At 40.1% G+C, this 17,319-nt stretch overlaps 1 protein-coding gene across 1 annotated transcript in view; it reads left to right on the top strand.

Moving 5' to 3' along the window:
* The window catches only part of lamc3 (laminin, gamma 3), a gene marked incomplete at its 5' end in the record, with an annotated part of 105,915 nt that overhangs the window by 21,214 nt on the left and 67,382 nt on the right, over window positions 1-17,319 (top strand). The window contains 4 exons of the mRNA XM_083890336.1: window positions 794-924; window positions 3,562-3,728; window positions 14,775-14,963; window positions 15,892-16,009. Coding sequence (XP_083746462.1) covers window positions 794-924; window positions 3,562-3,728; window positions 14,775-14,963; window positions 15,892-16,009 — 605 coding nt within the window. The remainder of the gene's footprint in view (window positions 1-793; window positions 925-3,561; window positions 3,729-14,774; window positions 14,964-15,891; window positions 16,010-17,319) is intronic.

The following is a 17,319-nucleotide window of genomic DNA, read 5'->3' as shown; positions in this document are numbered from 1 at the left end:
TGCCACACTTCAAAAACACCTCTGGGGAGATTCTTCAAAATGTACAGCATTACAGGCTTTTCCAGGACTGCCACAGAGTCCCAAGCCAGCCAAGAAACTGACAGAAAGTTTCTACCCAGCTATTTGTTTTAAAGTTGGTTCGCAGGTAAGAGATGCCTCATGTCATTTTCCTCCTGTACCTGGTCTCACTTTTATCTTCCACCCACTACTGCACTTCCCGTTTGCGTTTCCCCCTGTTTGTATTATCCCTCTTTGCTTTCGTCTCCCACTCTTCATCCTGTCTTTACCTTTGCAGTGGGCTCAAACAGAGGAGTTTAAATCATATCAGGGAAGGGAGCTTCGCCAAGTGCCATCCATTATACAGAAATGATGCTGCAGTGTTTCATATTTTGGCTTTTGTCTCCATTAATCCTCGTCATTCTTTACCCCTCTGGCTGACATTAACTCAATTTACTACACTTTAGTCATCCCACCATTACATCTGCTCTATCCCCTGCCATTACACCATCATCCCAGTTTCCTTTCCTTGATCCACCGACACCTTCCTTTTCTTTGCTCTGTCAATATTTGCAGTCTTACAAATCATTGCTTCTCTGAAGCCCATCTTCTGTTCTTCTTATTACTTGTTGCTGCTTTCTTGTGTTTCCAAGAGTGACAGCAGCCAACACACTGCTCCCCTTTGGTCTTCTTTCATTCAGTTTTTTTTTTTAAAGTGGACATCAGACGATGTTTTCTAACAACTCTCTCACTGTGTTGGTCCTTTTTTCTTCTGCTCTTTTTTTTTCTGTTCCAGGACTGGGTGACAGCCACTGACCTGCTCATCACTTTGAACAGGATTAACACGTTTGGGGACGAGGTCTTCAAGGATGTTAACGTGTTGCGCTCATACTTCTACGCCATCTCTGATTTCTCTGTAGGTGGGAGGTAAGCGATGACGATCAATGTCACAGCACACCATCAACAACCTTTCTCCTTTCTTTGAAATGTTGAATTTGTCATTTTTAGAGGTTAACCCTGAGACTTATCCAGTGAAGGCTTTGCTAAATATGTTTTGAAAGAAACACAACTACTGCCCAAGGAATTGTTATGTGGTGGTTGGGTATACAAAACACATATTAGTAAGTGTAGCCAAAGTAACCTTAATCTGAAGGTAAAGGGTAGGGATATATCATGTCTTATCATAAAATATGTACAGGGAGCAGCATGACCTATTTAGAATTTCAAACCAATATATTCAAGTCAAGCAGCATTTATTTAAAACAACATAAGAAATCAGAAATGCAAATCAAAGGAAGAAAAACATGAAGTGCGTGAATTCGTTTTTTATATGGATCGGTGAATTACAGTCAGTCAGATTAGTCTGAGCCAATACATGACATGTTTTAATACATGTTAAAGTAAATTCTAAACTGTACATATCTGGTAGTGTCTTTTGTAGGTAACATAATCTACTGACTGAAGGACAGGTGTTTGTGAAACTGATAAAAACAGCTCCCCAGTGCCTGCCAGGTTTACATAAGACAGAGTAAACCAAGATAGTCCTCCAACCTCCTTAAACCTCTTGCTTTATTACTCAAAGTAATGAGAGAGGACGTGGTGCCAAGGACCAGGCTGCACCTTGGTGCTGCAGAAAGAAGTGAACGATTAAGTAGTCGAGATGAAGCCTTCAGAAAGAATATAAAGCTGATCTGACACCTGTCATAAACACTCAGGATCACTGCAGCAGCATGACAAATTACCCATCAATGTCACAACACCTGGGGGAGAGACCCACATGACAAACATGTTAGCTTTGTGCCAGTGCTTTCTGTACAAGTACATGTGCCTTTCGCACCTCCGTGCCACATGCTGTCCAAACAAACAGCACTAGATCTATTCAGAATATCAACACAATCCCAGCCCAAAATGGACTACGATAAAAATAAATTTGGTGGTGATCCACATGTGAAAAATGCAGTTCACGCATCTTGTCACAAGAGTGTAATATGAATACTCAGCATCACATTTTGCACCACACATATGCTGCCTGTACAGTTAAGGTCACCCCCCTTCTCATAACATATTCAGTTAGAATTATCCCCGAGCGGCTCAAGTCTACTACAGCAGAGAGATAAGATTTATGGATTCAGAGCCACTAGGTTGTTGTCATCTCGGCGACCACAAAAATAACTGGGTCTGAGCCTCAGGCTAGCACTCGTCTGGATCCAGGACAGCTGGCTGAATTTGACAGAATCTGCCACTCAGCGCCTGTGTCCTCCATCACAACCACTTGACAGAGCCAGTAACACTGTTGTGAAAAGGTACACGCACAGCGAGGTATAGCTGCCACAGTGCTTCATAAGAAATGATTGGCTTTCCACACATAGTAGTAGATAATACCAATCTTTTTTTTTTTTTGTCATAACAAACAATCAAACAGAAACCGTTTTTGTTTTGTACTTGCATTATTAAAAATGTTTCCTCACTTTTTAAACTCCCCCTGTGACTATCCGGTCGTCGCCGACAGGATTTGACGTGCGTGCTTGTCATTACCGTAACTCCTAGACCGTTTGTGATATCTAGAAAATTCAACTATGGAGTTGCGACCTGTCCATTGTGTGACCCCGCCTTTCACCCTGTGTCAGCCGAGATTGGCACAACACCCCACCAGACCCTCATGAAGACGGATGGATGGAAACCGGAAAACAGAGAAATTGAACTTTTGCACCCATTCAGCATACCTATCGTCACGGTAGCTCAAAGGACTTCCACGGATCAACCATCCAATATTCCTAAACGGTTGAATAACTGCCAGATATCGGAAGTGGAAAATGGATCAGAAAGGGGGCAGAAGCACTCACTCATTGAACATTTTTTTTGACAATACTACAGCCATAAAATCAATATAAATCCAGGCAGCCTCATTATCTTGATAGTCATAAGAGGGTTAAATCTATTATTTATTTTATAGCAAACGGATGATTTCATATTTGTCTCCGAATGACCAATTTCTGCTTTAGGGCAAACCCTGAATGAAACAAAAGATTGATAAAGGAAATGACCAGTAAATTTAAAGCAAACAAACTTCTTGACTTGAAGTCATGAAACTAGATATTGTGTACATTCATTGAACGAGAAACCCATAGTGGCAGAAATCACATACTGTACATTTGGAATTTGTGCTAATTTTGAAGATGATGCACCCCATTAAAGTACACTTTTTAAAATGAACATGTTAATGCATTGACTCTCAGAGATAGGCTACTGTACATGCATGGTTTTTTTCCCCCCTCGTGGCACTGCCTGCACAGATGAATAGTGCAGTTGTAAAAGACGAGTGAAAATGCCTCCTCATCTCAGGCCATTTTTCTTGCCCATTAAAGATAATGGGGAGTGACAAGTAGATTTAGTGGAAATACCTTCTTACTTTTTACCCTCTCCTCTGCCTCCTATTTCATCCACTGTGTCTATAAGTGGGTCTACTGATAAATCAGCAAAGAGTGTGTGCATGTGTGTGTATCTGTGAATAGGAACTGTTGGACTAACAGTCTTTACATAACTGTCCATCCACATTTCCCTTAGATGTAAGTGCAACGGTCACGCCAGCGAGTGCGTTGAGGGGGAACATGGTGCCCTGCTCTGTTCCTGCCAACATCACACAGTAGGAGATGACTGCCAGAGATGTCACCCGTTTTACCAGGACCGACCCTGGGCCAGGGCCACTGGGGACTCTGCCAACGAGTGTCTGAGTGAGTAGCACATTTCTGCGCCGCTGTCAGAAAACCCATCGGGTGCAGCCTTCTGCAAAATCCATGGGGCTGTGTTAAATTCAAATGTCAAGCTCATGCTGTCCAGGGTTTCAAAAAGAATCAGTGAAACACCTACAATATAAATTTTGATTTCCTCATGTGAGGCTTTATTTGCTGCATGAGTGAGTAGATGGTACACTACATCACTTTGAAAAAAGAAAAGAAAGAAAGATTACAGTCTGACAGTCAGTGCAGCAGTCAATTGTTTATAGAAGCAGTACTTTATAGTTTCTCGTTATTCTTTGTATTGAATGCTATTTTATAATGTCGATCTCGGCTTTGCACTGCTTTTAACTGTTTGCCTGCCTCCACATTTTTAGAAATATCCATTAAAAACAGAAACAGGCAGCAGTGAAAATTTGTGCGTGGCTTCGTAATGATTTTGTAATGCCTGTATGAATACGCTCACAAGTTGACTGGTAATAACCCTCCATTCTTGTATTTATAAAAATGAGCTTGAGCATTATCAGGTCCGGCTGGTCACACTTTGCACTTTTACTTAATGCTGTCGAGAATGAATCGTAATTGGCTGTGGGATAAACACCTTAAAGGAGAGTGGCTCACAAATTGTTTTTTTTTCCTTTTTTTCCTTTCTGAACTCTAAGTAGCAGGCATGTTTTAATTACTCTTACTCTTGGTTCCAAGCAGATGGTGTTTGAAACAGAGTTCTGCACCCAACTCAATTAATGCAGCATATTAATAAATAAACACACACCATATAAAAGACTCGCAGAATGTGGACGCATAAAAACAAAAGGCACTGTGCAATTTCACATTTATATCCGGTTACCTGGCGCAAAACACTTTCAGCCAAGAAAAGTAAACTTTTATATTCTAACATAGAACATCATTATTTTCCCTCATGGTTTAATGTGCAGCCTACCTAATGTTCTCCCTGTGTGAACGTGGGTTTCCTTCCACATGTCCAGAAACGTGCAAAGGTTAATTGAACGCTCTAAATTGAGTGAACGGTTTTTCTCTGTGCTGGCCCTGCTATGAATGGGTAACCTGTCCAGGGTGTACCTCGTCATTTACCTAATGTCAGATGGAATTGGCACCAGCAATCTCCACCAAATGTTTAGGATAAAGCGGAAGAAGATTAATAAATTAATTATGTGCAGAAGCTCAGAGGGGATCGTGCCTTCGCAGTCGCAGCTCCAAAACTTTGGAATAATCTGCCTTTGAACGTTAGAGGGGCCTCGTCCTTGCCTGTTTTTAAATCCCTTCTTAAAACCCACCTCTTCTCTTTGGCCTTCGACACTTTGCAAGATGTTGTTGAATTGGATTGGATGTAATTAATTAATAAGATAATGACTTATGTACAGTGTAGTGTGACACAGTCTGTGCATTTGCTACAGTTAATACAAATGGCTTAAAATAAAACATCCATGAGAACTAACTTATCCAAACAGAAAGTCATCCATCCCTCCGTCCATCATCTCATCTACACTACTCATCCTCTCGAGGGACAGCTGACATTTAGAGAAGGACAGAGTAGAGGACGGGTCCATCTCCAGGACACAACACAAACAACCACACTGGAACTTATAATGGTTTTAATATAGTTGAACCTTTTAAAGCTCAACCCCGTTTTATGATGTTGAAACTGATGACGGTGTATTCCGTGACTTTAATTTTGGCACGACAAAACTGCTTTATTCCATATCCTAATCAGTAAATATTTCAAAATATTGATAGTGTTTTTCACACACAAGTTGTGACACAGCTTGCTCTGAGTACTTATTTACTTACCAACCGTCTCGCTACTGCTGTGTTTTTACAACTATAATACCAAACACTAGGGACATGACAAGTCATGTGCCTTTTTATTAATCATTATTATTTATTGAAAATAGTGACGGTACATACTGATGAACATCAAGGTGTAAGTATGCCAGAATTTAGCAGCTCCAACACAGACAATAATAATACACAATGTGTGATGCACATCTTCCCAGTTTAGCACTTTCAAAATTCAGTGTTTTGCTGTTTTATCGCTGCTGTTCAATTTAGAATAAATAAATAAATACTCTCTACTCGCTCGTTATCGAGGAGATGTCTTCATGCTAATGAATAGAGTCTGACCTGTCAAAGTGTTGAAAGTTTTGTGGGCTTGAGGGGCCTGAGACATTAGTTGCACTAGAAGTCAAAGTTGGAGAAGCAGCTGCAAAAACACTCTCCACAGTCGATGGAGGCTACTTTGACTCCATGAAATGTTTGACTCTGATGAAATAAGAAAAGGAATATTTAGATATACTTATAACACTATAGGGTAACCGTGACTGCATGGATATCCTGTACAGAAGTCTGAGGGTGTTTTTTTTAACTGAAAAAGTCCTCAAGCCATAGACAACAGACAGGTCTGTTGGTTAGCAACGTTTTTATGTATTTAATTACACTGCCTTGTAGCCCCAGTGGCTGTAGAAAATTAAAGAGAGAACATTCAAGATGCACGTTACAATTAAAATAAATCGCCACTTAACACTGAAATTAACAAAACACTTTTTATTCTATTCCTTGTTTTATTCAGACATAATGGCTTAAGTCATGATTCCAACTGTGCCTGCATTCACTGTGGAACCTTCCAGCTCTCATGAGTGATATACATTTCTTTAGTCACACTGGCAGCAAGATAATTCCTCCTCCTCTTTTGTACGTATACGCATCCCCCTGTGTGATTAGTTTTTGTTTAAGGCCCTGTCCCATTTCTCCCCCTTGAAATTTCCACTTGGTTTGGAGTGCCCTCAACTGTAAATTCCCCTCATAGGGAAGTGGTTTCCCTATGGAATTGGGACACCACTATATGGAAATTAGCGTAGTGAACATGCTAATCTACGTCACATGTAGACAATTCTACCGGTGGAGCGCTTAACAAATAGCCACTAGCTAGCTCCTTTAATAAATTGTTGTTATTCACAGTTATTTTCTTACATATTCCAGCACATTTCGACATTGTAACATGCTTATTTGCGAAAATATGCTTCAACAAAATTGTACCTCTGCAGATGTGGCTGCCATATTTGTTGAAAAAAATCAGCCGGCTTGCTGAATTTGCAAAGCATCATGGGTAATGTCATCTTCCACTTCGTTTTAAGCCCACATCAGAGCTCACTACATTTTGAGGGTTGATTATAAGGGCAAAATCGCACTTCACCCTTGCTCCCCCCACAAGAACGTGCATAATTCACGGGGGCCTTAGTGTAGAGTTATTAAACATGATCATTCCTTCTCTTGTAGCATTGTTTGTCCATACAGCTTTGTAAAACAAATGGAACAGCAATATGTTTAGAGAAAGTTACCCTTCAAAAGACATAAAAATGTACGTGTGACTATTGTGTACACTTTGAATATGAAATAAAAGCAAGAAACCGATTCTGTTATTCACAAAATAGATTTTTTTTCCCATCTCCTTTGTTTGTTGTGGAGCTGTAAAAATCGAAGCAATCAACAAAAATCAAGCCGCACTGCTGCTCGACTGCCATAGCGTGATCCTCCATTTCTATCAACCCGATTTCAGCTTCTTAAATTACTTTTTTTGACTAATTTTCCTACTCTGCGGCAGCAAACTGAATATTTTTAGTGCTTGAACAAAACAAAATATGTGGGCATGGTGTCATTTTGAGGTAAGGCAACATTTTCCATCATCTTATAGACCAAACAAGTCACCTATTAATCAAGAAAATAGTCGATGGATTCATCTATAATTATAAAATGTTTTTACTTGCACCTGTAAAAGATTGTGATTTAAGATATTACAATATGATTTGTTTTCAACTTATTTTCAACACAAATAAGAGACCTCCCCTAATTCACAAACCCATCGCCCTCAATTATTGAAGCACAAAAGAGAGACATTTCGAGAGAGGACGTTAAACCATGTGGATTATATTGTTTATTTATGTTGACTGTTGTCAGTGCTGATGGAAGCCGGAAATTTCCAGCAAAAATGTCAAGTGTCTTTTTCAAGCAAATTAAGTATTTATTTAGCGGGGAGAATAAAGCCTCGCAGACTTGTGACCTTTTGAGGGTTAGAACACCGTGAAATCCAACAATAAGGAAATGATTCAGACAAAACCTGAGCTTTGCAAACTCAAAACAAAGTGACGCATATTTAATTAAATACTCTTGTTGTTCAATCCCCTAGCCCTTGGGTCCAAATTGCCCCTGATGAGGCACCATCTGTGTGAGCCCATGTGTGTTTGTTATTGTGAGCCCTTCGTCGTGCTCATCTGGCACTGTTTTAAGAAAATGAATCAAGTTAGTGTCCAAGTTTCTCTGTAATCATCTATCTGCTGTATAGCATTTAAATCTGATTGCAATGTACTGTATGTGTGGGTTCCTACAACGCATGCAGCTGATATAAATCAAATCTGTGAAACATTTTACATGTCAAGACAGGATTAAATAGTGTAATGTGAGGTGAACGACAACCTTCATTAAGCAGTGTCTGAAATTGCAGTGAGTAAAAAAAAATGCAATTCATACACACAAATAATCCCGCTTGAGTTACTATTGATGGGTAATCTAATGTAAGTTTTCTCTCCATCTCTGCAATAATGGCCCTTTTGCACTATGGTCCCAGCTTGCCTCGACTCGCCACAGCGCAATTTAGGTTGGTTTTCCACTACAAAAAAGTACCTACCTACGTGGGCGGAATCATCATTTCACGGCTGCAGTTAATTGAAACTATTTGTTCAGTACTTTCTCTATGACTGGAGCACAGACGCTCGCGATCAGCAGTGCTGTCGCTAAATACACCAGACTCCTCTGTTAAATATTGAGATTTTAGACATTTCCCTGGTAATTGTTGGAGATTAACCCAGGTTTTTAGGATTGTCAAGTCTTTTTAACTGATCTATAGTTCCATTCGATTCTTGTGTCAGACGTCTCTTCCTGTGACAGCACTCTGACCAATCAGTGGCCTTGCAGCCTGGCGACATCACGCATAGTATCGCCTCAGCTTGCTTGGAACCTCACCAGATCAGGTACTAAAAAAATACCTGGTACCAGGTACTATGCTAGTGGAAACGCAACTTAATTGTGCCGTAGTGAGGCGAGGCGAGCAAGTGCAAACGCCGTAAGACATTAGTGACCCACCTTAGATATACAGAGTACTTCCAAGCTTTCTCTTTTACTCACTACTGTTTGACTGTCACACCTTTTCTACCATTAATTGTAGAATGCAGTGGTTGCCTGGTTCCAGGAAAAAAAAAAGAAGAAACAAAATGGCATTTATTGAAAATTGATTTTGCAGACTGGGTCGATTTTCACACTTTCTTATAGAAAACAATATGTAGCAAAAAAAAGTGATAATCATGTGTGATTTCTACAGCTATCTCATCTGTTGGTATTGTGTGAATAACAGAAGCAGGTGGTAAATGAAAGCTTGGAGGTGGGGGTGCTTTTATGACATTTCACTTTTTTTGTAGTGCCTTTACTCACAATCCATCATTATTAATGTTGCGAGTCATTTGCGAAAAGGTTGCGCAATAGTGTGTCCTGTGCTGCCGTATTGTGACTGTCTGTGTGTGTGTTTTATTAGATGTCGTTCTTTCAAGACTGAAATCATTTTTATCCTAAGCAGGTTCCCCTCAGGTGTTTATGATTTTTTTCGTCTGTTTGGCATTGTCATCGGCTTAGCCCAAGGCTTTTCCTGTAAGCAGACACTTCACATAATTTCTTGCCACTGATTTAAGATTGAAGGCTATAGTTGTAACTGGAAGACTGTAATAATTTACTTTTTCCCCCCAAATATCAGTCGTATGGTTTACAACACTGCAGATAAATCTAACGTCCATGATCCAAACCTCCTATCATCACTCCTTCTGTGAAAATATGATAGATGTGGAGGTAGATTTAAGTCTATATTGTGTTAAATCTTATCCTGCATACTTTATTACCTTTACAGAAGGCAATAGTGTGGGTGTATTAGCATCGTCATCAGTCTTAAGTAAGGAAATAAGCAAACTAGTTATGACCTGTCCAGAAACAGTGGCTGTATTTTCTAGCAACCATCTGTTTTGCTGTGTTTGTATAAGAAAATATAAAAAATATAAAATACCATACTGTAGACAATGCTGTATATCACTACAGACACTTTTCTTTGGCAGAGAGAAGCTATCATAAATAATAGAGTAGAGCGTTACAGTCTTGAACACTCCTATTGTGTTGTGATGGCTGATTAATGTGCGAGGTAGGTGGAGGTCTGATTTGTCTGTAACACTGCAGCAAAGGTTGTAAAGATGTACGTTCAGCGTGGTCCCTCATAGCATGGTTCTTATCGCTCCTGATGTTCTACTCTCTTAGCTGGTCTGACATCTCATTTGTCCAGCAAATTAGATGTAAAAATGAGAAATGATTGCGCCTGCAGGGGTTGTGGTCCCTGTTTGCAAAGTGCTCTGCAACAGCCCTGAAAAAAAGAATATTCATACAAAGGGCAAAAGACATTAAGATGGTGGATTCCTTCACCTCCACCGGGCAGAGAAAGAGAGCTAATGCTATGCCGAGGTCCTCCTGCCAGCTGAGATTTGCGAGGCCCTTGTGGAAACGCACACAGCTAAAAGAGAATCTACAGATCCTGTGTCAAGTTCTTGCTGCCAAGGATGGTAAAAACTTAATGGATTTTTTTTTTTTTTGGTCCACCAGCTCACTGATGCAGCAACATTTCTCCCAGTGCTCCCAATTGTCTGCCTATGACAAATGAAACTATTGTCAATCATTTTTTGTATAGAAAGAGTGAGTGAGAAAACGAAAAATAGAGGATCAATCAATGGGAAACACTGGTGTCTTTATGCAACTTTTCACAATGCCGTCTCAAAGTACTAGCGATAAGAAAAATATAGTTTTCACAGACCTGTTCTGTTCACGCATCTTGAGCAATCTGATCACAAGTGGACAGCTCTGAGTACAAAATTTGTGAAAGCACTCGAGAATGAATGGAGGGGCGATGAATTTAAAGTCTGATCACTGAGGCTAGATTTCAGAGCGTTCTGGGATGCACATCTTTTTAGCTTTGTGATTGCAAAATGTGTCCTCAGCCATGTTTAGAGACCTCCTACTCGGCCTGCTGACATCTACTGGTAGCTTCATAATGGACCAAAACTATTTTTACACTTCTCAGTGTTTCCCACATTGATTTATTTGTGTCGGCCTGCTACAATATCACCATAGAGTGCCACATATTGATTCCCCCCCCCCCCGCCCCCTGAAAATCTTATTTCACTGTAAACCTGTGCACAGCACATTGTTTGTTCATTGTATCTCTCTCTCCCTGTCTACCTCTGTCTCTCCCACACACAAACACATTGACAATGGACTCGCCTGTCATTGTCGCACTGGCTAAAAACAACACATTTGGCCCCTGCAAACTCACAATGATATATGTATTTATTTAAATGTATATCCGGTCAGATAGTGGTCACAATAGATGCAGGTGGAGGGACATATAATTTTGCCTTTTGTGATTGTATCGCCCAAGATCCATGTTAATGCAAGGGTATAAACATGTCCAATAAGTCAAAGCTGGGCATCGCAATCAAATTAAATGTAATTAAAAAGCCTTAAACAAGAGTCTGAAGTGCTTTAGGACCACTCATGCCACTGGGTAAAGAAGTTTTGCTATAGTGGATATAATCACTTCAAGTAAAGTTGGTCAAAATGTGTAGTGACAATTAATTCCAATGCTAAAAGCTGAGAATTGATCAGAATCTTAAGTTTTACTTACTGTTGCTGAATACTTAAAGCTGCATTGTATACCTTTTGGTTATTATTCTATCTCTGTTTATTCTTCAGTGAACATAAGCAATGCAACAATGCCTAATTACTGTATATGCTGCGTCCTATCTGAAAATGGGCTCTGTTGAGCAACACTGTCAAACCTGACTGAGGGATTGGTGCAGGCAGGGAAAAGAAGCACTTATGTCATTAAATTGCTAATTGACCAAGTTTTTTGTTAAGCAGGAGAATTCGCTTAACTGAGACTTTTTGTGGGTTTCTCCTTTGTATTTTTTAGTCCTATTCCAACCTGTTTGAAGCCATCTCCATCTGTCTTGACGATAAACAAATCACTTCCAGCACATAAATGTTACTGAGAAACTGAAAATGAGCTGATATAATGTTAGCTCATCTCAGAATTGTTTTAATCTTCAGGCTTTGTTATATATTAAAATTTAAATACCACAGTTTTATTCACCGCTCAGTACTTTTTTGACTTTAAAAATGTGTTGCCATAAGCAACACTCCACCTGCATTATTATACCAACAGGGTAAGAAACTAAGGGATTAAACGGGGTCATCGGCTTCTTCCTACTCTAAACTACAGTCAACCTTTTGAGTCCGAAGCAAAGTTTGCCTTCTTACTAGTGTGGAGCTTCGACAGTGGCAGTGTTGCACATGCGGTGTGGTCCCCGGGATAGGATTGATGGAAGCAGCATGTGGAAGTGGTGGTTGTCTGTGGGCAGACCCTTAAATGTGGCAAACCCCGACTATACAAGGTTGCACAGCTGTGTAGCTGTGGAGTGGTCTTTGTGTGAAGCCTATTGAAAAATGTGATTTGTTTGGTCTGGCTTCCCTTTACACTGTGCATGCACTGTTTGTGTATACCACCTTTAAACTTTTACCGAGTTTGAAAACAAGCTGCAGCACTGTAACATGCTTGTCATGGCTTGGATGTCTCTTAATGTCTGACATAAGGAAGTCGACACAGCCAATGTGGGATTTGAAATGCACAGTACATTTAAAATAAAAATGTGCGAGGGAAAGTGGATCTGGGAGGAGACGCCAGGGCAGACCCAGGACCAGCTGGAGAGATTACAATCTCGCGGCTGACCTGACCGGCCTTTTGATCCCCCCCAGAATACCTGGTGGAAATGTCCGTGGAGAGGAGAGTCTGGGCTTCCCTGCTTAGACTGCTGCCCCCCTCCACAACCTGGACCTTAGGTCAAATAACCGGCTGAAGATGATGGCAATGAAGAGGGAAGGTGTATGCCCACTAATCCATCTCCCCTATCGAACAGTGGCAGCTTTTGCACACCGACAAAATGAATATCAACTGTGACGATATTATTTTTTTGTGTATACACTGGTTCCTTAGTTTTTCCTTTTGTAGAGACAATAGGGATTTTAAAAAAAGTATTAATGTTTGCTATTTTACACGTTACATCATGGGCTGCATCACTTTTTATGAGGTCCTTTCAGAGTCGACATGCATTTGTACCACTAAAGGAAATCTTGTAGCGAATCAGGCAACTGTTGACAGTGCAGTCCTATACCTGGCTAACAGTTTAGCCTGACCTCCAGTGGCAGCACAACTTACTGGGATGATAAAGATATGAGTGGAAGGGGGCTGAAAAGTAGAGCTGCTGAGATGTGTTTGTGCACTAGTTGCCTGCCAGTGCCAATCAGACCTAAATCATCTTGCCTCACATTTCAGCTTCAGGTTCTGTTGCCTCATGGACAGAGGGACTGCAGATGTGATAACAAGGGATTCAACATTTCATAATGCATGTTGTGATCAAAATACTATTTCAAGCTATGCACATACTGCTTCTCAGTTTATTCATCAGACCTGCACTTCCAGGAGTAATTCAATCCAGATCAGTAACTATTTCTGACTTCACAATGGCTCAAATGACCATGTGTAATGAGAAAAAGTCGCTCATTGTGAACAATCAACATAATTCCTCCATCTTTAGTTTCAGGGCTCAGAACTTCTCTGTTGTCAGTACAGGAGATATAGTGAAAAACAAAGAGTATTAGATGAACAAGTTAATTTTATTAAATACTTGTATTGCTCAAATTGTTCCATTGCTTTCTTTAACCCAAGTGTTTTATTTACTCATGTAAACTTTATTTAAAAACTCAGCAATCAGTTGAGGAAGACCCTCTTTTTTCTTTTTCGTTTTTTTTTTAATGATGCCGAATATGAAAAAAAGACATCAAGAGAAAAAAAGGCACAATAGATAAAAACACAATCATGAAAAGCAACAAAAACACAATCATACGAAACAACGGCGTATCATTTAAATCGAGTACAGACGGTAAGTGGATAAGATAAGTGCAAAAATGCTGAAAAATGTACAAATGACTCCACACAATGAAAGAACATTGAACAAATAACAAGGCTGCAGTTTGGAATTTTATTGTTTATTATTATTATTATTATTATTATTATTAAGACAGAGTTTAGCAGTTAAAGAGTCAAATCCCCAGCAGAGCTAACGGGAGTCTGAATGTCAGTGTGTAAATGCTCATCCTGCATATGTAAATAGCATTGTTCGCTAACCTATTTGGGAGTCCAAATACAAAATCCACAACCTTATTTACTTAATTTAATGTCAGCATAATTAGTTTAAGCCACATAAAACAGAGAACTGTATGTTATTTTACGTTAACCTCTTTTCCCTTCACTAATTCCAAGTTTCTACGTTTGGGTTCAAAGCAACTTGAGGACATTTTTCTCATTTCAAATAAGGTGAACCTGCTCAGACTCCTTATTAACAAGAAGCAATAAACATATACTTATTACCAGCACAACAGACATCTTGATTCATAATAAAATGGGCAATTTTACCTAAATCCCTCCTCGGGGTAACCGGTAAACTATGGAGGGATTTGATGTGAGGGGTATGAGAGCTGTGATGGTGTGTTATCAGCTGAGTAATTTGCTCTTGTATAAACATGAATTACTGTTATCTAAGTGCCCCCTGACAGCCGATTGGCTCCTCATTAGGCCTGTGTGAAATGAGATTAGCAACGAGCCTCTAAATTATGATTCAATCCCAGAACACATAATCTCTCTCACACATCCACCCTCCCTCTGCCTCTCCTCTTTGTCTATTTCCGTCTTCCTCCTTTTTTTTTCTTTCTTTTTTTTTTACCTCGTTGCCTCCTCTGCCTGCTTTCTTCCCCTGTGGCTGCTCTTTCCTCGTTCTTCAAGTCGACGCTCACTTGACCTCTTGCTCTTTCTCTTCTTTTCCTCGCATGCAGAGTGTAATTGCAGTGGGAGATCAGAGGAGTGCGTGTTCGACACGGAGCAGTACCGCAGCACGGGCAGTGGGGGGCGCTGCGTCAGCTGCCGAGACAACACCGACGGGCCCCATTGTGAGCGCTGCAGAGAGAATCACCACAGGGAATCGTCACAAGAGCCTTGCCTTCCCTGCAACTGCAACATCAATGGTAAGATGCAGATATATTTTGATAATGATGTAAGAATCATAATTGTAATCCCTTCCTATGTTATTAATCACTGCACTTCTTTTTCCCTGGTATGAGCAAATTTAATAACGGTTAAAATGGAATGCTGTATTGGCACAATAACACCATAAGCAAGATTTAGCTACAGGCGAAAACGACTGAAAGGATTAATTGATGCAACTTTTATAGCCAAAGTTTATAAATCATTAACAGCATTACTTTAATATTTAGTCCAACTCGTACACTGTACTGCACTGTCAAACCTCGCCTCAGAGCAGAATCTCTCCCAATCCATAATTTATAAACTCTTGTTCCTCTCATGTCTCACACATCTCATCAGATTAATCACCTTGGCTTCCCAAATGACTGTTAAAGAAATCAATGACTTTAAGCCCAGCTGCTGTAAATTGATCTTGTTGACTCACTGAATGTTATCAGTGAAGAGACTCGGTGCTCATTAAACACCGAGTCTAATTTTAGACGACTGGACGTCCAACGTTTGGGACATAATGACACTCACTATCCTGTGGGTAAAGAGAGAAAAACCAGAGGGAGAAATGAGTAGTGCATTAGCTATCTTTTCCTCAGTTTCCTAAATAGTGTCAGGTGATTGCGCAGAGCTGCTGGAGTGCATTATATTGATCAAAGGTTAAAACACCCTCCATCAGGCTTCCTTTTCTTTCATGTTCACAATGCCCCAGTGGAGCTTTTTCCTCCATTAACTCACAATTCAGTGTGTCAGCTACTGTGTATGCAAGGTTATCTTGAGTTTTTCCAACATGAGCACGTACTGTAACAGACTATTAATTAGTATTGACGTATTCCATGTAATTTCTTTCTTTCACCTTCACCTTCTTTTCATTCTCTTTTTTTTTTTTTTCTTACACCGTCCATCTCCTGTGCCTTTCAGGCTCGGTGAGTCTGCAGTGCGATGAAGAAGGGAAGTGTGTGTGCCGGGTCGGCGTAGCAGGGGAGAAGTGTGACAAGTGTCAGGCCGGCTTTCACTCGTTGGGTCCTGGTGGCTGCAGGTGAGCGACACTCATTGCCAGACATGCCCATGAACATAATTATGTCAAACGAAAGGTGAATGACATGAAAGTGAACCAGAGATATGGCAAAGGACCCACGTTTTTAAAAGAGAGGAAACAAAGATAAGGGATCTAACTAGACCAACGAAGCAGAGAGACTTTCTTTAAATAAATCTCCCCTGGTCTGCAGCAATCATCAACTTCCCCAACCCTAAATATATCAAAGTACAAAGCAGCTGTACACAGGAGGATTCTCATTTCTCTACATGAGACACCCTTGTGAATTGCAGTATCAGACTCTAATGAATCTTTTCCACTGCACACTGTGAGCACAGCTGAACTGTACACAATCTGGGAAGATTTCCCATTACTATAGTACCACCACAACATGGGCGGAGTCGCCATTCCTCAGCTGCGCGAAAATACCATGATGTCATTTTATACGCGACACAAACAAACAAAATAGTGACGAGAAAGCAGTTATTTTTGGTGTACTGAATCATTAGAATCAGTTGATTTAAAAGGATTCATTCAGTATTTCCTGCATGACTGGAGCACAAACTCACTCACTGAAATACTTTGGAAAGGGTTGTGATGCGGCCTCCTCTGTTAAATATTAAGAAATTTCCTTGATAAATGTGATTTTTACCTATTTTTACAGTTTGGCATTGTTTGGTTCGATTTGTGTGTGGGATGCCGCGCTCATGACTCTTCCAGTGTCAACACTCTCTGCCAATTAGCCAAACCGTCAGTCTGCCGACGTCACATTTAGTATTGACTCAGCTCGCTTGGAACCTCACAAGAGCAGGTACTAAAACAAGCACTAGGTAATGTTCCTAATGGAAAAGCGGAAAAAAGTGGAAAAAAGTAGTGCCGAGCCATGCCACTACTGTATCGTGGAAAAGTGACATAAAAGACTATTCTAACTGCCCACACCTCTCTAAATTCAAAGTCTTTAAATTCAGCTACATATTTTTCTCTTTTCTTTTCATCTCCTCACTTCATGTTTTAATTTTATTCTGACGAGGTACTTTGGTTGATGTTCATTCCTTCCTTTCAGTCACCACGGCCACAACCGTTATTTCAATTCTTTTTGACAAAGCAAAATAATAAAGCTCATGGCCTTGATCCCAAAAACAAAAGAAGTCCTCAAAGATGTTCTAGTTCACTGATGCTTTAAAAATATATATATATATATATTAGTAGAAAAATCTATAAAAAAACGGGGAAATATTTTTTTTTGTTTCAGATCCCACTAATCTACTGACGTGTCCGATATTTGGAGCGAGACTGAGGTCAATGACTGAGGC

Source organism: Microchirus variegatus, assembly GCF_963457635.1.
Source record: "Microchirus variegatus genome assembly, chromosome: 1".
NCBI classification, from domain to species: Eukaryota; Metazoa; Chordata; class Actinopteri; order Pleuronectiformes; family Soleidae; genus Microchirus; species Microchirus variegatus.
Note: the sequence above shows the minus strand (reverse complement) of the source record. Positions and strands in the feature narration are given on the sequence as shown.